Consider the following 25,844-nt stretch of genomic DNA (forward strand, 5'->3'; position numbering starts at 1 on the left):
GATGTCATCTATCCAGCATGTCTGCCGCACAAGTGAGGTTCTCTGCCCCATTGTCACAAGATCGTTTTCATATCATTTGCAGCCACATTTTGCAAATAAGATCACCACCTCGATTTCCATCCTTAGAAGACAGTTAAAGCATTACAGAAACCTTACACACTGAAAGAACTTCGCTATTGACAGACCAAGGAGATTCGTCTATGCAATGACTGCATTGTATGTATCATACATGCATTTCTATACAGTACAGATAACCCTTACATTTTTATTTGATGTTAGAAGGACAAAGTGAGTTTTAAACCATCCACTGACAACCAAGAATTCCTAAATTCAGACAATGACTCAAAGTGTGGAAATGTCAGTCTTTCTGGACCTCAGTTTCCTCACATCAGTAAAATGGGGATAATTCTCTATTACCTACCTCTCAGGGATGTTGTGATGATCAGCATTGGTAAAGTATTACCATGTAAGGGCTAGGTATTAAAATTCATTCCGTGGTACAAAATGTACCTCCTGAATTCATCGTAGGGAGCAACACTGTATATACAATCATGTAACAACTGTTACAGATTAGAATCAAGGTGGGCAAACTACGGTCCGCGGGCCACATCCAGCCCGCGGGACCCTCCTGCCCGGCCCCTGAGCTCCTGGCCCGGGAGGCTCGCCCCCCGCCCCTCCCCCGCAGCCTCAGCTCACTGTGCTGCCGGTGCAATGCTCTGGGCGGCCGGACAGCGCAGTTGCAGAGCCGCGGCCTGACCCGGTGCTCTGGGTGGCGCGGCTCTAGCGCCGCCAGCCACCAGTGCTCCAGGCAGCACAGTAAGGGGGCAGGGAGGGTTGGATAGAGGGCAGGGGAGTTCGGGGTGGTGGTCGGGGGCGGGAGTGTCGATAGGGATCTGGGGGGGTGTCAGAGGGCGGGAAACAGGGGGGTTGAACAGGGGCAGGGATCCCGGGGGGGGCAGCCAGGAAGGAGGGGGGGTTGGATGGGGCAGCAGTCAGGGGTGAGGGGTCTGGGGGTGGTCAGGGGACAGAGGGTGGTTGACTGGGTAGGAGTCCGGGGGGGTGCGTCAGGGGGCAAGAAGCAGGGGGGTCAGATAGGAGGCAGGGGCTGGGCCATGCCTGGCTGTTTGGGGAGACACAGCCTCCCCTAACCGGACCTCCATACAATTTTGGAAACCCGATGTGGCCCTCAGGCGAAAAAGTTTGCCTGCCCCTGCATTAGAGCAATTTCTTCTATTCCTAATTGCCTAATAAATACTCACCCCAAAACCAAAGAAATGAGCCTAAATATCGGTACTTCTATATCTAGTTATGTTTAAACAAACAAAAAAAACCCTGACAATCCAATTGTGGAACACTGATATTTTTCCCATGGCTACACCAAGATTCTTCCAGGAAATGTATTTCACAAATAAGAGTGCCATGACACTAACATTTAAAAAGTGTTAACAGTCACAAACAAGCAACTAAATTTCTCTGGAGGCCCAGCCATGTGCATGTGCGTTTTAAGAAGTATCAAATGCTCTTCAGGGAGTTCAGCTGCTCTTTCATCAGCCCCACTCCAAAGAACCCCATTATAGTTGAGAGACTCATCTTTAAATCAGGAAGACTTTCCTGAAAGTCACACCACTTTTCACTCTGCTGGCCTGGTGGTGGCAGTTGAAATAAGTTTCCATTAGCACTGCAGAATCCCAAATCCTGATCTTTATTTACTGTTTCAAAGTATTGCAGCTAATTTTTAGTTCTGTTCTGCTTTATTGGAGCCAGTTTTCAATAAAGTCAGTTTAATTTTTCCTCTCTTCATACCCTCACCCTATTCCCTAAGTATTTACTGCACTATTATGACAACCTGCACTACTGAGACTAACCATACATCAATTATCCTGCTCCAGTCTACTGCGAGGCTTCAGGACCACCTGTCATGCCACCAGGATCTTTATGTTATCAACCTGTGCTGCCAAGTGACTTTCCAAAATGCTAAATATGAATTTATGCCATCGTGGCCATGTTATTTTTTAGTTATAGGAATAGAGAAATCACTATTCTTTAGTGATTACACCTAAAATGGCCACAGCAGTACTTTTGAAATATAGTTATAATATATTGGCTTTTAGAAAATGAAAGGTCAAAAGCAGAATTCCAGCAAGCAATGAAGTTTTGTGGTGCAATTACAAACCGTTCTGAACAGAAAACAAAAAGCTGAGACAAACCTTTACTATAGCCACAACAAGCTGCGATGTTATAGATCCATTTTTTCTATTGTGATCCACCCACAGCAAATCCTGTATAAATCTTTCTATGGGACACGTGTTCTTTTTGAAGTATCTTGGACACAACTGCTTTGTTAGGAGGAGTCATGAGAGAAATGAGTGTCACTTACATCTTTCTGGTTGGAGTGGAAAAACCTGAGTGCAAAATTGCAGGATTGGGATGCAGCAGCATATTGACCCAGGGCCTCTGCATAGCGTGTCAGAAGGTAACTGAAATACAACACAGTCATTTGAATTATACACCGTCACACAATGCCCTGAGAAGATGCATTTCATTATGGGTCACATTGACCAGGGAATCACAGCACACCTTCTGTCTTCATATACAATTCTCAAGGGAGTTACAAGGTAATGGGAATTTGACAATGTTCATCTCTCTCTTTTTTTTTTAATGTAAAGGTTCCTCTTTATTATTATTATTAAATTCTAATTTCGCCTAACCATGATCTGCAGGACACAGAGCTCCTCCTATCTGATTCAAGGTGCAAAAGCATTTTTAAGTTGATTTCCACAAAAAAAAGCTTCAGGACCCTTCCATGCACTTGTGATCTGTGGGCAAGTCTACATTTAAAATGCACGGGCACATCTGCACTGCTTTAATGAAGATACTCTAAGCCCGTCAGCCTAGTTATTCCACCTCCCTGAGAGGCAGTAGCTATGTTGGTGGGAGAACCTCTCTTGCTGACAGAGCGCTGTCTACACATGTGTGCGTGTTAAGTCGGTATAATGTCGTCGCTCGGGGGTGTGAATTTTTTTGAGCAATGTAGTTATACCAATACAGGTCTGTAATGTAGACCAGACCTGTGTTTTACCACAGCACAGTCTTGAGATTACATGACCAGCACTTTATGTCAGAGCTAAGCTTTGCCTCCATACCAGGCATACAAATTCAAAAGGCATTTTCAAAGAAGGAAATCAATAAGTAGGTCCCCTTCATTCAGATGTACCAAGATTTAAAAGTAACCAATATAAAACCACATAAGAAACAAATGGCAGAACTAGACATGGACTGAGGGACACTATGGTGGAGCTGAAAAAGATTAGAGGTCTGTGTTTTACATGTAATACTAACTCACATTTACAGAAGCACCATTGATCCCACATGCTATTTTGATAAGGCCTCACAGAAACATGTCTCCCTCAGGAGCTGAAGGCAGCACCCAAGTGGCAAAGCATCCTGCAAAACCATAGGGACAATAGGTGAAATCTGATCCGAGGGTGCCAGGCTAAATCCCCCACTTTATTAAAAACTCCATGGGATCTTCACTGTCCACCAAAAGACACGATCTTGGTTTTTAAGATCTCATCTAACAGACCTCTCTTCCCCTCTTCAGCGTGAACTGCATGGTACTCATTTTATCCATTTCATAAGGTGGAAGGCCTGAGCTGACCCTACCAGCCTGGAGTGATCCTTTTAACAACATATTACTGGTTTGTAATTCTAAAGGAAACGGAAAATAGAACATTTTAAAATGTTGAGCCTGGTTAGCGGAGAGCCAGTGTGAGCAGTTATTCTGAGCATATACTACCCACCCGATGGTGTCGTGCTGTATGTGCTTAGCATCAAGGCTGGAATAAAGCTCCACAACAGGTTCAAACGCACCAAGCATGCAGTAAATTCGAATGAGCAGCAATTTGAACTGAGCATTAGAAGGACTGTGGGTTAATCCTTCTTCTAATAAAGTCAAGGACTGCCACACGGCCATCTCTTCACCTGGTGATGAGGAGACAAACACACACAGACATTAGGTGTGAACAGGATATTTAATAGAGAGCAGGGTTTGAAACTGGCACAATTACACTGGGTTGAAAAACCTCTTTCATTGCTCCTCAAACACATTTCCCATGCTGCCTGCACGTTACTCTCCTCACTTAAAGCTACTTTGAATGATACAAACATCTAAATAAATTGTATTACGCTTGGCACCAAAACAAGGCATATAGGTACCTTAAAAATACATTATTACAATTCAATCTGAATGCAACAGGCACTTGCTAGAAGGAACTAGTTCCAGGTGCCTGGGTTTTCCACTGGGAACACTCTGCTACCATCCACCACAGAGCGCAGACTCCACACTCCAGCAGTGTATGACAGTGAGAGAATGACCCTCTGGTAAATGACTCCTGGACCATTTAGACTGTAACCACATCAGAAGATTAAGGGTGCCTTTAAGCACCAGGAGGAGGGGGGTTAACTAGGTACACCCTGCCCCCAACAGAGCTAGGAATTTTGGGGCGTGTGGCTCCACCTGCCATCCTCCCTGGAGAACCTTGTGTGGTGGAGCCTTCCATGATATTTCCCAGGGTGAAGGACCAAGCCTTTTCCAGAAAGGAGAGGCAGTAGCAGTCACACCACCAGGGGGTAGGAGGAGCTTCCTAACCCTCAACCACTATGGAGCCAGGACTTTGGGGAGATTTCCATGGCCATGGTCCCTCAATCAATAATACCAAAGGATCAAGTCTTTACAGCTGCTGGAGCCCAGCAATGCCAGCAGTCTGATGTCAGAAGGGACTTTTGAATTTCTCTTAAGTGAAGAGGAGGTTCTGCAGAGGAAGGGGGTAGATTTTCTGCAGAGGAATGCAGAGAGAGGCTGGACTGAGGAAGGACGGGGGGAGTCCTAAGTAAGGAGGCAGAGTTCCAAGGATTTTACTGGGACTTAAAGATTGAAATTCTTTAAAAATGTCAGGTTTCAAACGAGGTTTGGGTAAGGAAACACCAGCTCAGAAGAGGATAGTTTAAACAGCTGGGGATAGTTTATGCAGAAAAAATCCCAAACCCACAGAACTAACAAGCCACATGCTGACCATTCAGTCACCCCCCCACCCTCCCCACACACTCAGCCCTTCACTTGTAACATTGTATCCTTGCCCCCAAACTTTGTTTTTTGTCTTTAGCTTGTAAGCTCTTTGGGGCAGGGACTGTATCTTCCTATAGATCAGAACAGCGCTGAGCTAATGTAATACAAATAATCAATAGTAATAGTTAGATACACGTCTCTGTTATAGCCTTAAATAACTAATGTCTAAGTTAAGCAATTCAAGCACTGTTTGTAAAAGAAGTGAGTTAAGCCTCAAGGAGATGGACCCTGGCTACGCTCGGAAACAACAGACTAACGTTGAGTGACTCAACAGTGACACCTTCTGCCCAATAAGTAGCAACTACAACTGAGATTTGAAGGATGCAAGGTTCAACCCTCCTGTTCAAAGGATGCAGAACACACATGTAGAAATAGAAAAATATTCATATAGGTTTTAAGAAGAGTAAGACTGAAGGGACTTACCTGCCTCTAGCCACATATCCAGAAGCAGGTGAACTGCAAGCAGACAGTAATAATCTGAAAACTGCAATTCAGTTTTCAAACAAGATTTCCCTATAGAGGAAAAAAAGCGTCACCCCGCATAGTTCATGTATTATCAAAATCATTACATGCAATAAACAGGGCCAATCATTTCTCACATAGTTATGTAAATTGGCAGCCTTTCAGCCCACCAGATTACATTTCTAAAGGGACACTGTCAGGTTAATTATTTTTGAAATCCCAAATTTCCTCACATCTGCTACTAATGTCAGATTATAAAAAGCGAACGAATTATCAACGTGTTCCTTCTCCTCATTTATGCTTTTTGCAGTTCCCCCAAAGAGGACAGGAAATGAGTCCATTTCATTTTTATTTCTAGTGAGTTTCACTTCCAGGCTCTTCTATACTAGCTAAGTACTGCAGGGTCTAGGGTTACAGACTCCACAGAGGATTGTTTAAAGACAAAGAGCTTTTCACCCAGATACAAATACAACTACTACTTTCGTTTTGGTAAAATTGAAAATGCTTACAAAACGTGACAAGCTTTTGGAAATTTGGCCCATAAGAAAGTCTAAATATGAATTAACTGCAATGCACTAGTTTCAAGATTTTCTTACCAAACTCCAATCCATGCTGGTATCTTAACATCAACTCCCGGACTACACTCAGCTTTTGTTTTTTGTCAATGGTGTGATAGAGACCAAGCAATCTTGTTAGCTGAACCACACACAAGTGTTGTTGCAAAGCTTTGATGTCAGCTGGTAGTGCAAGTTTACCCTCTTCTGGTGCTGACAAAGGAATGATTCCCAGCAACTGACTGATGAACTGGAAAGGAAACACAAGTGTTAAATTTGGAATGCACTTAGTCACCTCAAGAAAATAGCAAGTCTTATATCCATTTTCAGAAACTGGGACAAAATGAGATTATGGAGGTGATGGTACCAACTCCATAAATAAAATGGCATTGAAATTTGAAGTTAGAGGGCTCACTCCTCAAGATGGTACACATTCGGATCCTGAGAAGGCAGGAAGTACCAAAAAAGTCAATGGGACTCCACACAGGCTTAAAGTTAACTATGTCTTCAAGTGCTTTGCTGGATTGTGGCCAGAATGCTCCACGCCTTGCTAACATTGAGCCCCAAGTAGAAATTAAATTCTATTGTTATTCATTAAAAATCATATTTATCAGTACCAACCATACAACTCTTTCCAAGGAATTAACTCTCTCAAGACACGGTAAGTTAGAATTAAACCTGTTCAGTACTTTAGGAATTAAAATGAGTCATTTTGAAAATTACACTTGCCATGTTACCATCATTTTCTCCTAGTTAAAAATGGCTTTAACATCACAATGATTATACCTGCTCTGAACAAGATAGATAACATGGGGCTTAAAGTGTTGGCAGCAGCCTGTCTATAGTAGGGCTACCGACATTTCCACCACTGGGGGAGCTGAGCCGATGTTAGCAACAGAGGGATCCCTAATACGGACAATGCCCATATGTAGTTTACACAGATTTTGTTAACAGCCTTTGACTGATCCAGGACTTTTTATCTAACTCCCATCCCTGAGAAATATACCACAATAGCTTAGAAGAACAAGGGGGTGAGTGGCAGGATTCCCAGCTGCTGAAGTCATCTACCAAGCTGCTTGTGACTCTGTTGAAATCCTCTCTCAATTTAAGTTTAAATAAGGTAGGGGTCAGAAAGATTCTGGGAGAACTACAAATAGTGTCCCAGTCATCTCTTTCAATTGATGATGATGTGCCCATTCTGTCACTTGGATCTGCTGCAGTGTTATTACTTAGTCCCCTAACTGTGCCTGGTGCTTGGCAGAGATTAAGAGAAAGACATTGTCCAAGAGAGTATTTACAATTAGACACAGAGCATGAACAAGGACAGACAAGGGGAGAAGGAAAGAAGGACAATGTTCAACACAATAGTAACATAAGTCGTATTACTTAACAAGCCAATCTTATTCATTCTGATATTTTAGATAGAAACTAAGGGCTTGGCTACACTTGCAAGTTAGAGCGCATTAAAGCAGCCCCAGGTGCCCTAACTCACGACCTGTCCACACTGGCAAGGCACTTAGAGCGCCTGGAGTCTGCAGCTGGAGTGCTCCTGGTACTCCACCTCCACGAGAAACATGACGCTTTGTCCGCCTTGGCTGAAACGCCCCAGCGTCAGTGTGAACGAGGTGTTGCATTACTGCGCTGCGATTGGCCTCCGGAAACGTCCCATAATCCCCTTAAGTCAAGTGGCCACTCTTCTCATTGATTTGGAATTGGCCCTAAGAATGCAGATATGCCCTTTCAAAGCTCTGTTTCTGACAGTCGGCATGCTTATCTGTTCTGGGACAAAGCAACCATTACTGTGGAATGCTGGGAGTGTGAGAGAGAGAGGCTGGGGAGAGGGGGGGTCTACTGCTGTCTGAACTTACAAGACAGCATGCTGACATGCTCTCAGCCCCCCCAAAACCCACTCTCTCTCCCTCCACACACACACAACACACTCCCTGTCACACTCCACTCCACCCCATTTGAAAAGCACGTTGCAGCCACTTGCATGCTGAGATAGCTACCACAATGCACTGCTCTATGGCGTTGCAAGAGCTGCTAATGTGGCCAGGCCAGTGCGCTTGAATCTGACAGTGTGAACACACTGCAGCGCTTTCTCTACTGCGCTCTGTGAGCGCTGGTTTAACTCCCGGCGCTCTACATCTACAAGTATAGCCATGCCCTAAAGTTCATTCTGTGGAGGTCTATCTTCCCTTGATGCTCATGTTTAACTCACATTGCTTCAATGGAAGCTGTGCATGTTTATACAGGAAGAATAAACCTTTTTATGGTGATAGATATTTTGGGCTCTACTGTAGATCTCAGACTGTAACAACTTGAACAAGAGTGAGGAGAGGTTTTGCCACTAAAATCAACAGAAGTGATGGGACACGACAGAACTGCAAGGAAAAGGCTCAGTCCCACAAATAATTCCCCAATTACTCCAACAGAACCACTCATGAATACTCATAGTGTCATGGGCGTCACTGTGCAGCGTGTGTGTGTTGAAAACTCCCATTGAAGTTATTCAGAACTTTGGCATGTTTGCTTTTTAAGAAACACTATTTTTTCTGGTTAGAGCAGAATTTTTAATAAAATTAACCAATTCTACATTTTTGGCATTTTGTTTTTCTAAAAACTGATTCAGTCCCTCCCTGAAAGGGGGTTTCCTTCTGATATCACCACAGTCAAAAGCTGCATTCTGCAGACAGCTAGTGCACTCAGCAGTCTCCAACATCCCTCCCTTTACTTCACCCAGTGCTATTGTTCTTACCTTTGTACCCTGGGTGGATGGGAGGAGGTCCACAAATACCTTGAGATCAGTGAAACAGCAGGGTTTGTCCCCAAACTTTTTGAAGTATTGGAACATTAGTTCTTCTGGGTCACCTAACAAAGAAACTCAGTTATAAAGAAGCCAGTTCAATCCTTTTTATTTATTTATTTTTTAAAAATGCTCACTTAGAAGTCAATAATATAACGAGGCTTGGAAGGATTAGAATTTTATTGGTAAATCTTGGTGAGCATCAGCTTCACCATATACAAACTGAAGAAAAAATATTTCCTTTGCCTAACTGCACATTTTTGTTATCAAAGAAAGAAAAAAACTGCTTGAGAACGCATTGGGCCAGGGGTTCTCATCCCTTTTCTTTCTGAGGCTCCCGCAACAGGCTATAAAAACTCAACAGCCCACCTGTGCCACAACAACTGGTTTTCTGCATATAAAAGGCAAGGCCAGCATCAGGGGGGTGGCAAGCAGGGCAAGAGGAGATCCTGTGAAGCTAAGTTGTTCAGGCTTTTGCTTCAGCCCTGGGTGGCGGGGCTTAGAACCCCAGGCTTCAGCCCCATGCGGCGGGGCTCCAGCTTTCTGCCATGGGCCACAGCAAGTCTAACACCAGCCCTGCTTGGCGGACCCCCTGAAACCTGATTGGGCCCCCCTCCCCAGTGGGCTCTGGACCCCTGGTTGAGAACCACTGTATTAAACTGTCATTAAATAATTACTGTCTGATCCTCCTACCCATAATTTCCAGCACTTGTGAAAATTTACACCGATAAAAATAGAAAAAAAAATGCTTAAAAACAGATATTCTCTGTCAAAATTATTTAAAGAAAAAGAAGTAGAGTTCTGTCAAACCTCAATATAACTATGAGGAATTTTTAGTCCTGGAAATGAACTTATTCATAGCAATTTCTTATGTTCAAAGTTAAACAGTGATTTACAAACCATGATAGTTCCATTTCAGATCTTACAGTCAATCAGAAAGCTTAACCCATCTGATAAAGAATGAGAGATGAAAAAAACCCAGGAGAATATTTCAAGCTACCCACGCACAATTTGTCTGATGATGAAATTTGCTTTCCTGCATCTAAAAGCAAAATGAGTTAATTTAAATAAGGTCTGCAGAAATCTTGCTAATATTAAACCACATTCTCTTCCTTACACCACTCCCAAAAGTGTTTTTTTTTTTTAAATTATAAAACCTCCAATAAGTGCATTTAACAAGCATTATTGTTCTCATTTATAAGGCTGCCAAAGAGCCCAAAGAAATATCAGCCAGTGATTACACTAAGGATGACAAAGAGAGAGGATTTTCAAAAGTATTAAGGGATTTATCAAAGCACAACTACCACTGAAAGTCACTGGGTTTGTGCGCCTAAACCAATTAGGTGCCTTTGAAATCTCCCCCAAAGACCTTGTTTTAAAAGGTCTAAAACGCTCTAGAATTGTTATCAGAATAATACCTGACCTTCTATAACACCTTTCATCTGAAGGTGCTTTATGCATGCAATCCCTACACACACTTTACATCAGGCACTACTAAATTGATGATCCCAGTACAAAGAGCTTGTTCTAGGTTGGTGTTCTTTCCCTTAAGGTTTAATTTATCTTCCAATTAGTGGCTCTTACCTAGTTTATATTCATCATTACAACCCCTGTGTCGCAAACGTCTAATCAGCTCCAGTTTGGCTAGGTAGGGTCCCCGAAGTGGCCGAGAGCTCTTAGCTTCTTCTGTAATCCTCTCCTCTATAAATTTCACAGCTTGCTCTGTAGAATAATGCACTTCTCCTTCCAAAGAGCTGTGCAGTTAAAGATATGAGTATTGATTTCAAGTATTCTTATATCATTGCCATTTCTGAGGCCCTGGCAGCAAGTGGTAAACATGCCTTAACATCACGCCCTCAAAGCAATCAAGTTTGACTGACTTTCTGACTCAGAGCAGGGAGCAGGTTAAGGAAGCTCTAATAAAGTCAAAACTAGCATTATATGCGTGCTTCCCCAGCGGGTCAGTGCCCTCTTGGAACAGGGACCAGCTTCCGCAGCTAAGTTGCTTGGTTATGTACCAGCAGCCATGATGACTCTTGAGATAGAGAGCTCTCCATAAGCATGCATTTACACTAGCTATTTACCTATATGGGATACACTAAGCAGGGATGGGAAAGTGGCGGCTTGGGGTCCGCATCTGGCCTGCCAAATTGTTCTATTTTTCCCACTGCAGCCCAGATCGGGGCAGGCAACCTGGCAGTGCCAGGGTCAGGAAGGAGACAGAGCATTATATTGCAGGGGGAGGGTCCCGCCTACTCATGTGTTACGTGACACTGTGGCAAAAGCCAACGTGCCAGAGCAGGGAGCCAAGCTCAACTCTGAAGGACAGGAGCTGTTGTTACAAGGTAAGCTCACTCTCCACACTCCCTTGGGGGCAGGACCCAAACTCCGAGTCTCAAACCCCAGCCCATCAATGGTCTCAGTTGGTTTTGTGGCCCTCAACTACCTTAAAATTGCGCATCCCTACACTAAAGTAAAACCATCAAGGGACACACTATGATTTTGACATCTACTGTATGAAAAGGAAAAAACCCTCAGGGATAGTAGTTGACTTACTGCTCTCCTTCTGCTGGAGGAGTCCAGGATTTGTCAATGAGTTGAAAGACTGAATCAAAGTAAATTATATAGAACTGCCAATCATCTGAGCTAAAAACAGGCAAGGAGCAAAATTAAGGAAAGTGCAAATAATGTTACTCATACATGCAAAGTCTACTCCTGTATAAAAACATTGTTAGATCTTGCAAGACACAGAACAATTAAAACACACAGGAAAAAAATCGCACTAAGAACCATTTCCACTAGAAAATTCCCCATCTTAAAGGAGCACTGTTAACCATAGGTTTCTAAAACCAACGTATTTCAAGAAACTTAAGTTTCTGATACAGCTTGTCCAGATTTATATTTTAAGTTCTTTCACAATTTTTTAAAAGGGATTTTGGCTCCCACTAACATTTATAAAGGTCTTTCCAAAAAGGGAATGAGCAGGTTCAAGAGTAGTACCACCAAATTCCTAATGTAGGAGCTGGGAAATGCATCTGACCATCAACAAACAAGTGAAACTGACTATGTACAAAGTGCTGCAGAATGTCCAAAGTAAACTGAAAACTTGTCTCTCTCTATCTAACGTTCCAGTTGTAGTAACCTTAGCTGTTGCTAGGTCATTCCCCTCACACCGCCCCTTCCCCCTACCAAGACTTTAGGCTTTAAAGTCTCCTCATGATTTCCACTATAGTTACGTTCAACCTTTTGTTAAAGAACAATTCTTTTAAATAAGATGTTTTTGATCTCTTGGATGGCAGCTTCAGACAGGATTCACTGTAATCTCATTAACTGTGTCCTAGTCCTGAAAACAAACGCTCATGACTGCTCTCAGAGGCAGATCCGATCATCCTGATTTGCTCTGTTCTGACATATTCAAAGCAGCAGTTGCATTTCCTAGGGCAAGTCTACACTACTGTGCTACTTGGGTGCATCTGGTGAACAGACGCGATACCGATGGGAGAGCACTCTCCCATCAGCATAATTACTCCACCTCTGCGAGAGGCGGAAGCTGTGCCAGTGGGAGACAGTCTGCTACAGATACAGAACGGTACAGACACCTCTTGAAGTCGATGTAACTTATGTCACTCAGGGGATGTCGTTTTCACACCCCGAGCGACATAAGTTACATCGACTTATGCAGTAGTGTAAATCAGCCACCAGAAGGAAGCCTGGCAGATTAACCGAACTAAGTTGTCGGAAATTAAATTCAAGTACAAGTTTGCATTTTTTCTGAAAATTAGTATGTTGGATAGCAAGGTATGGACCTCTGGAAATAGAGAATGAAATTAGTTTATTTCAGGAAAGCACATGTTGCACCACTCATTTGTTCACTGTGAAAGTTAGTGGAGCTTCCATGTGAACTAATGATAATTTGCAGTCTTAGCACCTTTTATCAGAGGATCTCCAAACACTTTTCAAGCATTCAGTCTCAGACCTCGAGAGACAAGCAGCTGAGGTACAGTGGGGACGTGACTCATCCAAGGCCACAGAGTGAGTCAGTGACATAGATGTGAATACAACTTACTTTTTCAGTAGCAACCTCCTGGACAGTGCGTTGCATTCTGGCCACTTGGACAGCTTCTTATACATCGCCATACACTTATTCTCTCGACTCTGGAGCTCACTAGTCAACTTCTCTAAATCAGAAACAGTTGTGAATTTATTTCAACCCTCATTTTTCTTTAACAACTTTCAGAACAAAGTATTTTATCTTATACAGGATGGAAAAGAGAAAACATATTCTTCTCCGAGACTGGAGGGCCATGACTTAAGTCCAGGACCAATGCCAAAAAGCACTGCTAAACCAAGAGGTCAGTAACAGATTTAAGGTCCTATATCTTGCAGGTCAATGGTGCTAGAAATTAGTGCTTTGTTATTGAAAAGCTGGGAGTCCTAACATTTAATCATTTTTAAGGCCTGGTACCTCAACTAGCTGCATCAGCACTAGAAACTCTTTGCTGAATCAGCACATATTTTCCAACTGAGGAAAGTGCTGAACCTGTGATTAGAAAGAAAACATTTTATGCCTAATTATTGGCCAACACATGACATAAGGAGGGACTGAAATTCTATTAAAACAATCTTCTCAACAACACAACTACCCTCCTTTTTCTGTTAGCGGTATAGGCTCAGAAGCTGCTGGGCCCATGGTGCAAAACCTTCACTTGAAAAGTACATAGGACTGGGTGCAGAACTGTAGAGTCTGACTGGAACCTTAATATTCTGGCTGCTCTTAAGCTACAAATTCACTTTTGTGGCAGAAAAATAAAGCTCTAAAATCGTCCAGGAGAAAGGGGCATAATGCCATCACTAGCAGCACTGATTTTAAGATGGTAGTTGTGAGCTGACATGATGGGATTTTGTGTTGTAAAGTAGCAACATGTTGTACAAAGGGCAATTATCAGATTAATGTAACTGATAATCTGATAATTGCCCTTTGTACAACGTTGCTACTTTAACACGGATAATAGAATGGATGCTGCAAACACTCTTGAGTGCAGTAATACCACAAGCAGTCTGGTGAAACCAGTGCGAAAATCTGCAGAATTGGGCTCAATGTGTGCTATTGGTATGAGTTAAGTTAATTTACACCTATCTTTAAACGAGTACACGTGTAGATCAATTAAATCCCCATAATACAAGTTGCCAGCAAAAGACCTGGGGCAAAAGCAGGAAAACCCAGTCAAACCTCCACACAGCTGGGGTTGTTAATTGACCGAATGCGCTGAAAGATAAATTACCTCCTAGTTTTCCTCTAACAACATCCAAGGCTTCCTGATACTTCTCCAAACGTTCCAGGATCATGTAGTAAAGTTCAACCTTAGAACAAAGATTTGGATACACTGACATTTGGAAGTAAAACAAGTGAAAAGTGTCTGGAAATAAAAACAGTTTGTGTTTCTGTCATTAGGAAGAGGAGAAAGTCAATGCTGCCTGTAAAATGTCTAACAGCCACCAGAAAGGAAAATTCATGAATTTAATTTAATGCCCTCTAATCCCAAAGGATCCCCTGAGCTTTACAAACACTACAAAGGAATCACTTCATCTAGCAATGAACTCTTCACAATTTCACACCACCTACAACCTCTGCCCTCACTTCCTTCCACACCCTTTCATTCCTTAGGCTCCTCTATATCCTCTCTCCACACTGCTCCCTTTGTCTTCCTCCTCTTGCTCCCTGCTTCACACCTTATTTCACGCTGACGCTTGCAGCAGTCTCCTACTTTCTGTACACGAAGCACCTTCTCCTTTCTCAATATCACTTCTCAAAACTCCTTTGGGTCATGGGGCCTCCTGTGCTTATAAATGCATTGCTGATATTCCCCCTCCCCCTCTTTGCATCTACATTGCTGTCCTGTTCAACTAATTCCAGTTTTCAGTTCTGATTTTTACTCACGTTCATCGCGTTATTGGTTACTTTTGCACCTTGTGACCTCCCAGAAAATTGTTACATAGGTTCATTTGAATTATAACCGTAGAAATCTGTTTAATTAGCAATGAAAATCCATTTTCTGAACAAATGTGAACATTGAAATTTCTTTTGTCTCCCATGTTTTCCGCACTGTGTGTAACCAGACAAGAAAAGCTGCTGACCATACTACTTTGTTTGACCAAGAGGAGAAGCCCCGAGAGCACGGACAGGATGCGTACCAGGAGGAAAAGTGACCAGGACATGTATTTCACTGACAGTCCCTTTGAAAGAATCTGACCATTTTATGATTTCTCAAAGTCAGCTTTTGAAAAGCTACTATTGCGATTGTCTCAACAGCTACTGTTTTTGGTTTAAACTGAAAAGCAGAATCCCTGGCTGCAATGTATTTTTATTAAGTTTGTGAGTTCTTCTGAGACAGGGAAGTTGTTTTCTATCTTAGGGGTTCTTAAACATCCATAGAGTGGATCACACTTTAACAGATTGTCTCACAGACCATGTCCTCTCTAGTCATGTCTGCATAGGCCACCTTCCTTCGCACTAGCAATCCTATAACATCCCTGTGGCAACGACAGCAATGGATTCCCTTGAACTGGAATTTTAGGAAAGTAATATTTGGAGCTGTTTTTATTGTGAGTTACCAGCTGGAAACGGAGAGCCAACATTGGCCAGCCAGCTCCCCATGGATCACCAGCAAGCCTTCTACTTTGTGTACTTAATAATAAAAAATTTAACAGAGCACTATAATGGGAACCAGACTCAGCATTAGGTATGCTATAAAAGTCATTAAGCTATATTGTTAGCATAACATAAAGCTCATACACTCTATTAACGATGCTCAAATCAAACAGAAAACATTTGCAACTCTTACTTCAGCCTCAGCTTCAATTTTATCCTCTTTCACCATTTTTTCCACCATTCTTTCAGCTAGGGGCAAAAACATTGTTTTGGAGAGGTTTTCATCTTGTGCTGAAATAGACTAGGGGAGAGAGAAGAATTACTGTAGCAATTTATCAGCCTTTCGTATTGTCCAACTCAAAATTAATTTTTTCATCAGGTGGGAAACATGACACACGCACAACCCATGAAATACCCATCAGGGCTACCATCAGCTACATGCATGGACACAGCGTTTTGTAAAACATGCTGCTGGGGAAGCAACTGATGGTACAATGAAGTGCTCACTCTTTCCAACTTGAGTCTCAGAACAACGTAACAGACAACGTGTTATCAATCAAAAAAAATTAATTCATTTATTCTACAATCAAATTATTTTGAAGTATACAATTATTATTTCCATGGTTTTTTTTTTGCCTAAGGCTATATCTATACTAGCATTTCTGTCGTCAGAGGTGTGAACCTTCCCCCCCTCCTGACTGAAATAAATTTCACTGACAAAGTGCCGGTGTGGACAGTGCTATGTCGGTGGGAGTCGCTTTCCCGCCAACACAGCTACCGCCGCTCGTTGGGGGTGGTTTAATTATGCTGGCTGAAAAGCTCTCTCCTGTTGGCATACACACAGGAGACTTTACAGTGGTACTGCTGCAGCAGTTATCTGTATTAGTCCAAAACGGCATATTTTGATTTTTATTGTTGCACGGATCTTGACATCTAAGAGACAAGCAATACCAGGTAAGTTTCTGGACCACACAGAAAATACAGATTTGAGGAGAGCTCAGTGTTTACACTGACTTTATACAGAAATAGTAGCACCCTACAGTGCTAGCAGGCAGCCAGCCAGCTTACTTAAGAAAGCTATTGGGTATTTTCATAATGTGAAAACACCCAGAACATCTCAATGTTAACATTACAGCCACTATTAAGTCTTTAATTCAATCAAAATGGTGTATTCACCTGCATAATTAGGCTCATCACAGACCAAAAGTAGTAAGGGTTTTTGGGGACAATCTTATAAAGTGCCATTCCAGCCTGAAAAATATAAGACATGTATCCATCATTTCAAAAATGCTTCAATTTATAAGCTGCATTATAGAAAGTGAAAGAGTGATGACACCAGTGACAAACAATTCCTGAGGATTAGTGACCACATAAGAATTTATTAACCCCAACTGGATATACTCCCTAGGAAACACCCTCCACCGAGATCTATCTTGGTCGTGATGCAGTTTCTCTCTCTCCATCTGCTGCGGTTTCTTTTTTAAAGTGTATTATAGCTTCAGCTGGCCTGGAAAGGCATTTCTAGAAGAATGAGTATTTGAAGAGTCTATAGCTTTAGATACAGGGTGCACGTGCGTGCACACACACACTACCTATTTCTGCAGATTAAGGGAAGTTTTCAGCTCTGGTCTACATCTTTGCACATGTTCAATTGTATACATACAACCAAGCCCACACTGTGAATGTAAACACCTGCACGTGAACATTTTTAACTTGCACATGCATGTGTTCAGATTTTGAAGGCATGTGGCACAAGAGACAGCTGAAGAGATGCCCAGTTGAAAATATGGCCCTAATTATCAACATACAGCCAAGTCTTCAGTCACTTAATTTAGAATGGAAGTTATTCTTATTCACACATCCCTCACACAAGCATTATGTCTCTATATAAATAAAGACTGAACTTTCCTACATTTACTTCCAAGTTTTTAAATTGCTAAGAAATTACATATACACACAGAATATAATATTTTACATTAGCTAATCTACTTTTACAAGAAACACACTCTACTCCTTGTTCATTTCTACAAACTGTTTCTTGTCTGTTTTCAGATTAAATGAGACTTTTTCAGGCCTTTCATTTAAAGTTTGACAGGATGCAACAAAAGATGGTTTATTTTCACCCTCCATTCAGTCAATCTCTGTCTGAAGTCTGCATCCCTTTGAGTCCTTAGGTGCAGTAGTAGATACCCATTCAAAAACACCCTATATTTGCCATTTACGAGCATTATTAATCTAGATAATATAATCAGATACATGTTTGTACAATGGTCTGAACAGAATATTTAGCATTTATGTGACATTTTGTATCTATATAAGACTGGGTATTTTCCATTCATTATTCCGACTAAGAGTACAATTATTAGAAAGTTAAATGCCTGAATTTTAGATTTCATATACAGCTCGTAAAGTAGTATTATATACTAGCTTAGAGTAAACAATGAGGTTTCTTACTGAAGGATGTTTGCATCACAGGAAATCTATGCAAAAAGCATTTTTTTTTTTTTTTTAAAAATTCTGGTCAGAATTCTACACAATCAATGTAGCTGTCAGAGCAGCAAAAAAGGACTTCGCTTAATTCAGCCATAAATAAAGCACACTTCACCTATAGACCAATTCTTCATTTTCTAGACCTTTTACCTTTATCACTGCTGATCTGGGAGAGCAACACACTTCATTTTTAGATGGCCTGACATTATTAGAGATCTCAGGATCCTACTGATTTTGAACCCTGAAATGTAAATGCATGCTTATGCCAGTTTCTTTTGAAATCAACAAGTTCTTTAAATGGAAAACACACAGAGGGCTGTCTAGAATTATATATAAAGAGTATCCTATATAAAAATGATGGCAGTAACTGATTTTTTTTGTAAAACCCAAAATAAAAATGACATGCATAATCATTTTTAACATAAGCAGGCATGAAGCAAATTAATTCTGTGTTCCATTTATCAGTATAAATATAATCCTTATTTAAGACATTAAATTGAAGTCAAGGCCAATCAAGAATTATTTGAAGCCTCTATCTGAGCAAACAAAAAAAATTCATTAAAACAAGCAAAATTTTAAGATTAGATTAATATCCAACTCTCAACTATCACAGCATATCTCAAAAGTTCTCTTTCTGCTCAAGTGCAATATCATGTATTGCATGATACACTGCAAGTCAGACTACAATCTAGCCTTTTTTAAGATGCAAAAATTGTAAATCCAAAATTGTTTTGATATTCAGATGCAGGTATGTCAAACAAGAATAAACCAGATCTCTCTGTATTGGTATTTAGCACTTTGCAGGCATATATATTTCCCTCCTATTAATAAAGCTGTAACTTGGTGAGATACATATATCAGTGCAATGTCACAGATTGCTAGAGACTGGTGTAGTTGGCTGTTCCGAGACTTCAGTCTTGCTGCTTGCTGACATGGGTCAAGTGGGTAACAACCACAGTCGTAGCAAATTTAGGGATTAGCAAACCAGATATATTCCTTGGTGTTGTGGTCAAATCTACAGCTATTTTTAAATTAATATTGAAAGTACTTAGTACAATAAGAACTATTTTTAAGTAGCAGTCTAAATTAACCTACCAATTCAGGACAGATCTCAGATGAGACATAATGATTTTATAATGATATTGCAGATTTAAGCCTTTTATTAAGAGTCATTTGATAAAAAGTTAATCATTCTCTAAAGCATCATATATACCAATGATTCAGGCCCGATCGAATTAAGCCACTTACAGCTGGGCCACACAGAGATTAATCACCATTGTTCAACTCTATTTTTTGGTTGCAGAGATAGGGTCTTTGTACAGAGATTCAAGTCACCTTAACACAGTGGGAAGAGAGAGCCTGGAATCAATTTGACTGCTTCCCTGTGAGTTTTTATACATAAAAGAGGGAGTGTGTGTACACTTTGAAAAGAGACTTCCATTTATAGGCATTCTCCAGGCACCTAATTTGGGAAGAATGAAAAACAAAACTAACAGGCATGAGATTGTCTTGCCAACTGAAAACCAAGATGCATGTAAAGAAAAAACAACTAAGCTTTTCTTCTATCAAAATACAAGCTGCACAGTCTAACTCTACACTGGTTCCTAGAGATAAGAGTGCAGGCAAAAAAAAAAAGGAAAGAAAACTTAAGTTTGTACATTATTTGAAACTGTTGCCCTCAGGAGCTCTCAGTAAAGCTAAATATTCCTGCCTAATACACTCCCTTATGTGTAAGCTTAGTATTCTCCGATATAGGTATCAATAGGAAGCTAATATGCCAAGGCGGCCAACCAACATACTGCATCAGTACAGACTACAGTTCATAAACCTTCTCTTTTTGAGGGGAAAGGAAGCAATTGTCTTTTATGTAAAAAACACAAATTTGGGTAGTGGTTCTCTCTAACCAACCCTGTATCAAATATTTAATCATGACGTAGAAATTTAGCATTGACTCAGCCCAGCTTTCTAGAAAATTAAATATAATTTTAAAAGGTGCTGGTCACTAGTACAGTATGATACAGAAAAGAGCCTTAAGGAAATGTTAGATTGATTAGTTACTTTGTTTCATGGGCAACCATCAACTGGAGGAAAAACAAAACAAAAATCACACTTCTGTCTAAGAACTTTGCCACCACTATTGTTAAATGTGACACCTACGATTACTATAACTGAAATGGGTGAAGGTACCTGTTGCATTTTCTTGTATTCCCCGACCCTGGCATAGGCCATGAAGAGATGAGAATGATACTCCTCACTGTTGGGAACCTTCTTTACAGCTGCCTCGTAAAGTTTTGTTACCAACTCCGCTAAACCAAAAACAGATGTTTCAGTTCAGACACATTTGGAATATAAAGTTATAAAGCAACTATCTCAAGATAACATCTGGGATACTGTGCAGAGTAATTCAATTACACTCAACACCTATAGGAACTGGTCTATCTCCCCCAGCACCCCAAGCCCCACAAACACACAGTAGGCAAGAAAGAGAAATATTTAAAAAAAAAGAGTTTGTGTAAACATAAATAAAAAAAGATTAAAACGTTCAGAAACGTACTGAATGCTTTCAGGTACATCATGTATTGGGGTTAAAAAACTTTAAAATTCACCCATTTTGGGGCATTACACCAATTCAAGATTTGTACTTGGGTCACGTGGAGACTGTCTACTTTAAATAAATGATTTATTAAGACAGAATAATTTCTCAAGTTTAAATTGTTTTAAGGAAACTTCTCTAATGCAGCGGTTCTCAAACTTCATTGCACCACGACCCCCTTCTGACAACAAAAATTACTGCACAATTCAGGATGGGGGACCAAAGCCTGAGCCCCGCCGCCCTGGGGGGGAGCACAAAACCGAAGGGCTTCAGCCCTGGTGGGGGGGCCTGTAACCTGAGCCCCGCCACCTAGGACTGAAAGCTCAGGCCCCAGGCAGCGGGGTTTGCAGGACACTTTGGCCCCAGGCCCCAGCAAGTTTAACACCAGCCCTGGCAACCCCATTAAAATGGGTCATGACCAACTTTGGGGTTCCAACATACAGTTTGAAAACCGCTGTCTAACGTATTAGGAGCGACTATGTTATACATTAAAAAGCCCTGATATTTCCCAAGTGACTTTCTTGCTTTCAATCTCCTTTAATAATTTAATACAAAGATAATAGGTTTATCTTGAAATAAATTAATACAGACCTATTATGATTGGATATTTAGGATACCTAGACACTATTTGTATTTGATTTTACCATCACTCCTCCTCCTCGCACCCAAAAATTATTTGTACTTACTCACACAATCATTATTTAACGTCAGGTTTCAGAGTAGCAGCCGTGTTAGTCTGTATCTTAAATTTTTTTTATCTTTTCTTAAAAATTCAAATTATTCTTCACATAAAAGCACTATATACGTGCAAGGTTAATAAGGTTTAGTATGATTTTATATATTCTTGAATAATTAATTTCCACGTGTACTACATTCAGTTCTATTTATGTTTATATTTTTCTGGTTTTTAAGTTGAGAATTGTAGAAATAAAGATTCAAAGGCAGATATGAAGAGGTTTCATATTATTACAATAAAAGTGCTTTAAAAAAGCAAAGCCTAAGTACTGGAAATTAACTAGTAAAGGACACAAGAGGCTGCTATTGGTCAAGAAATGGCCCTGGGCAGTTACATCTCTTCATGTAAAAAAATCAGTTTTTCAGTCTACAATCATTTTCTGCAATAAACCTGATGATGAACATTACTGACACGTCCTCAGGATAGTGATAAGGTATCTCCTTGTGCTGCAGACTAACCAAACCACATATGGTTTCTCTTTCATAGCTTTGTTTACTGAATGACCCAAGAAGTTAAGATTCAGATGAATTGTTTTCAAAAGAGTAACAGGAAAGGGAGAGGTCAGGATTTCCCCTCTAAGTATGCAACACAACTTCTAAAGCCATTTTGAGGAGCTAAATTCCTTGATTGTGTCTATATACATTTTACATTATCTGCTTCTTCGACGTTCATATACAGTATTAGCCATTTATGATTTATATGATTCCTATTTAAAGTAACAACAACATCACATGGTTTCTGCTGGAATAAATTTGAATGAACTTGTTTGATATTATGACTAACATACAATGTTAAAATTACTCTAGACCCAATTTTCAATAATTGGAGCCTAACCAGAACATCTTGCTTTAAGATGATCAAATAGAAACTTGTATGACAAAGGGGCATTTTTACGCAGTTCTGTGCCAAACTGGGCATCTGAATCCCATGTCTGAACCACCTATTAAAGTGCCTATGTTTGAAAACTGGACTTTGTACATTTCCCTTTGAATTTTGGGCAATAATTCATTTTAAAGAAAGGTCCAAGGAAAGGTTACATAATTATGACCAAGAAGCTGAAATTTGCAGGAGAAAAGTAAACTAAAAAAACCTACGTCTATGCATTTCCCGGTAAAGGATAGTTAGTGCTTGCAAAGAGTTGTCATCTGTGGGTTCGAGTGCTGTTACTTCTTGTGCGAGAGCAAATGCTTCATCTTGTTTCCCAGTTCTCTGCAAGCCAATTGCCTTTAAAACCTATACATGTAATAAAAAAGCAGCTATTCAAAAAACATTGCCAACATCTACAGAAGAAAAACTTATTTTGAAACAAAGGATCATTATTAGAGAAAAATCCACTCGCCCATGGTGAGAAAGGGACTTGTCTAAGTGAGTGCCATCAATTTCTGAAGAATCTAAGCTTCCATTTAATAAAATAAAATTTTATTAAAAACGGGGTGTGGGGGGGCAGGTATATTTTCTTATAATTGTGAAGAAAATCTTCCAAATGTGAGTAGTATAAAACTGTTGTTTTCAACCTATGTCTCAGATTTCTAATGGGGTCTGCACCTTCACTCGAAATTTTTTAGGGGCCCTCTAATGAAAAAAGGTTGAAAACCACTGGTGCAAAATGATGCACGGCTGCCTTCCTCAGTCTGTAGACTGCCAGTTTCAGTGCTTTTGCTGCTGCTCAATTCTCCCTAGCTGTAGCAGAGTGAAAACCAACCAGTCTCACCAGTTTTCACCGCCGCTATTCAGAACTATGTGGTCAGAAGAGAAACTAACAATATTCACATCTTTTTCACTCTCCAGCAGCTTGGGAAAACTTTGACAAGTAGCAGCTGCATCAGTAGCCAAAAGCCTGGAAGAAGGCTAGAACAGGAGAAGCTCTGGTAACATCATAGCAGTCAAAGGGCAGAATTTTGCAGTTTAGAAAGTACATTTCTTAACATATTTTAAAACAAACATGATATTACAGGATTTAAAGTGTTCTAATAACCTTCTGAAATATTTTAAGAAACATTGTGGCCTCTGTAAAAAAAAAAATAAAAAAAAATCACTAATTATTGGAAGTTTGAATGGGACAGCAGAATTTCCCCAAATTTCAGAACTGTGTTCATTCGGTAAAATAATGTAATGAAGAGCACTCAGACTTACCTTAGCGCAGTGAAGATCTTTGTGTTTTTTTAGCAGTTTATCTGCCTGCTGGATTGCCATTTTATTATTGCCATTATCAAGATAATCTACATAAAAACACACAGTGATTACAACTCACAGCAAAGAAAAGATGGCTATCTATTCCCTAATCTCAAGGAGGGCGGAAGGTCTGTGCTGGAAGAGTGATAATGAATGTTCAGTTCACAACTACTGAACTCCTGTTCAGTGACCATTTCCACAGTGCATCTTAGAACTATATCTCATTTGTTCCAGTTTCAGTCATCCCAACACAAAGTACAGTAAGAGACTCTTTTGGTCTTTCCTGATAAAAGCTCAGGATACATTATTATAATATGACAAGGCACAATGCGTTCAGAAACGAGCCTCTCTCCACTAAAGAGTAGGCTAACATCCTTTGCTCTAGTTACAAGTAGAAGTGAATTTGGTGGGCTAATAGGAGTCTTTCCATGGATTTAAGTGGTGGTGGATCAGACCTTTGCAAAAGACATTTGCAATCTATCATTACAGTAAATGGAAAGACCTATTAGGTTATATGATCCATTCCTCAATCAGTGCAGGTTTACACCCTACTAATATTCCATATGCTATGTTTAGTCAAGTTTTAAAGCACTCAAATAATGAGGCTTTCATTGGTGCTATGGAGACTATTCCACAATTAGTATTTATTATTTTCTATTACTGTAGCATGTAAGAGCCCATGGCCTGGTCTACACTACAGTTAGTTTGACGTAATGCAGCTTTCATCAACCTAAATCTGTAAGCGTCTACACTAAAATGTGGCTCCCACCAATGTAACTCACCCCCTACACTGACTTAACTCCACCTCTGCGAGCAGTGTAGTGCTTAGGTCAATGTAGTTAGGTCCACGCAGTGTCAGTGTAGACACTGCATTGCTTACATCAACTGTTGCTGCCATTCAGAAGCCATCCCACAATGCCCCACACTGACAATTAAATCAGTGCAAGCGCTCCTGGTGAGGACATCCATCACGAGTTCAAGGAGCACAGTGTGGATGTGCAAAAGTTATTTCATTACTGTGGAAGGCTATACGTCGTCATAACTTAGGTCGACTTAATTCTGTAGCGTAGACTTCCCCCAAGTCATGGAACAAGACTCCATTATTCTCATCTCTTAGGGTTTGTCTAACACTGCACAAAACCCTGGGTCAAAGGACTCGGGTTCATGCTACACAGCTACAAATAGCAATGTAGACATTCCCACTCAGGCTGGAGCCCAGGCTCTGAGGGGGAAGGGTCTCAGAGCCTGGGTTCCAGCCTGAGCAGGATCGTCTATACTATTACTTTTAGTCTCATAGTGCAAACCCTGTGAACCTGAGTCAGTTGACCAGGGCTCTGTGACCTACTGCCACAGTGGATTTTTTTGCAGTGTCGACATACCTTTACAAAAATGTTGGCTATACAGTTTAAATTTTTATTTTCTCATTTTCATATCATTATTCTCAGTTCTACCTCCAATGGGATACAGTCAGATTGTTTGAAAATTACTGAAATCAGAATAAGAGATTAATTTGAGAAGAGAACAATAAACCCACTCAATCTTTGCCCCACGTCAGACTTTTTGAGATTCGTTAACCTAAACCTAGTGTAAAACAACCGGGATGTATCCAATGAGCCAAAAAACATAGGTGAAGTGTTCCTAATTGTCTTCTAAATTCCTGGTGAGGAGCTAACACTAGCTAATTGAAATTAAATGATACACTTTCTTGCTAGGACTGCATTTCTTATGAGGATGGATTCCACTGAGTTAAGGTGGTGACTTTTAGTAATTTCCTGCCACAGCCTACAAAATTCATATCCATATTACCGAGATTTACATTCAATGGCCTTTAACGTTTGCCTCTACGGTAGTATCTATGCTAAAGAACTGAACCACTGCTAAATGAACTGGGGGGATTGTATAGGTTAAGTGCACATTGTGCAGTGTGTCCATACTAACTAAAACAAAATTTTCAAGTATTTCAACTAAAAGAATAAAATGGTATTATGACTTTATAAGAGGTGGCTGTTGTGAAAAGGATGCACAGCAACCTCTATCCTATGCCCTTCCAGGCTGGTGTTAGACCTTAAAGATTTGCCGAATACAGATGTTTAAAAAATTCTGAAATAGACCAAGCTGGTAACCTCACTATAACCACTATACATTTTTTGGTTCACAGATTTGTATTTCATGGTACACAAACTCACACTCCTTCAGTATCCAGTTTGCACTGACTGTCTTGGTGTTGTTAAACTTATCTAACCTGCACTGATAAGAT

The 25,844-nt window shown here is 40.6% G+C and overlaps 1 protein-coding gene across 1 annotated transcript in view; it reads right to left on the reverse strand.

Annotated features, from left to right (window-relative positions):
• NAA25 (N-alpha-acetyltransferase 25, NatB auxiliary subunit) overlaps positions 1-25,844 on the reverse strand; it is a 45,012-nt gene that overhangs the window by 15,867 nt on the left and 3,301 nt on the right. Inside the window, exons 2-15 of the mRNA XM_037879135.2 lie at positions 23,549-23,634; positions 22,510-22,648; positions 20,274-20,392; positions 16,773-16,847; positions 15,790-15,897; positions 14,230-14,308; positions 13,014-13,125; positions 11,504-11,593; positions 10,532-10,701; positions 8,900-9,012; positions 6,184-6,391; positions 5,549-5,638; positions 3,801-3,981; positions 2,378-2,477 (exon numbers count right to left, since the gene is read on the reverse strand). Coding sequence (XP_037735063.1) covers positions 2,378-2,477; positions 3,801-3,981; positions 5,549-5,638; positions 6,184-6,391; positions 8,900-9,012; positions 10,532-10,701; positions 11,504-11,593; positions 13,014-13,125; positions 14,230-14,308; positions 15,790-15,897; positions 16,773-16,847; positions 20,274-20,392; positions 22,510-22,648; positions 23,549-23,634 — 1,670 coding nt within the window. The remainder of the gene's footprint in view (positions 1-2,377; positions 2,478-3,800; positions 3,982-5,548; positions 5,639-6,183; positions 6,392-8,899; positions 9,013-10,531; positions 10,702-11,503; positions 11,594-13,013; positions 13,126-14,229; positions 14,309-15,789; positions 15,898-16,772; positions 16,848-20,273; positions 20,393-22,509; positions 22,649-23,548; positions 23,635-25,844) is intronic.

This window comes from Chelonia mydas, chromosome 15 (genome assembly GCF_015237465.2).
Source record: "Chelonia mydas isolate rCheMyd1 chromosome 15, rCheMyd1.pri.v2, whole genome shotgun sequence".
NCBI classification, from domain to species: domain Eukaryota; kingdom Metazoa; phylum Chordata; order Testudines; family Cheloniidae; genus Chelonia; species Chelonia mydas.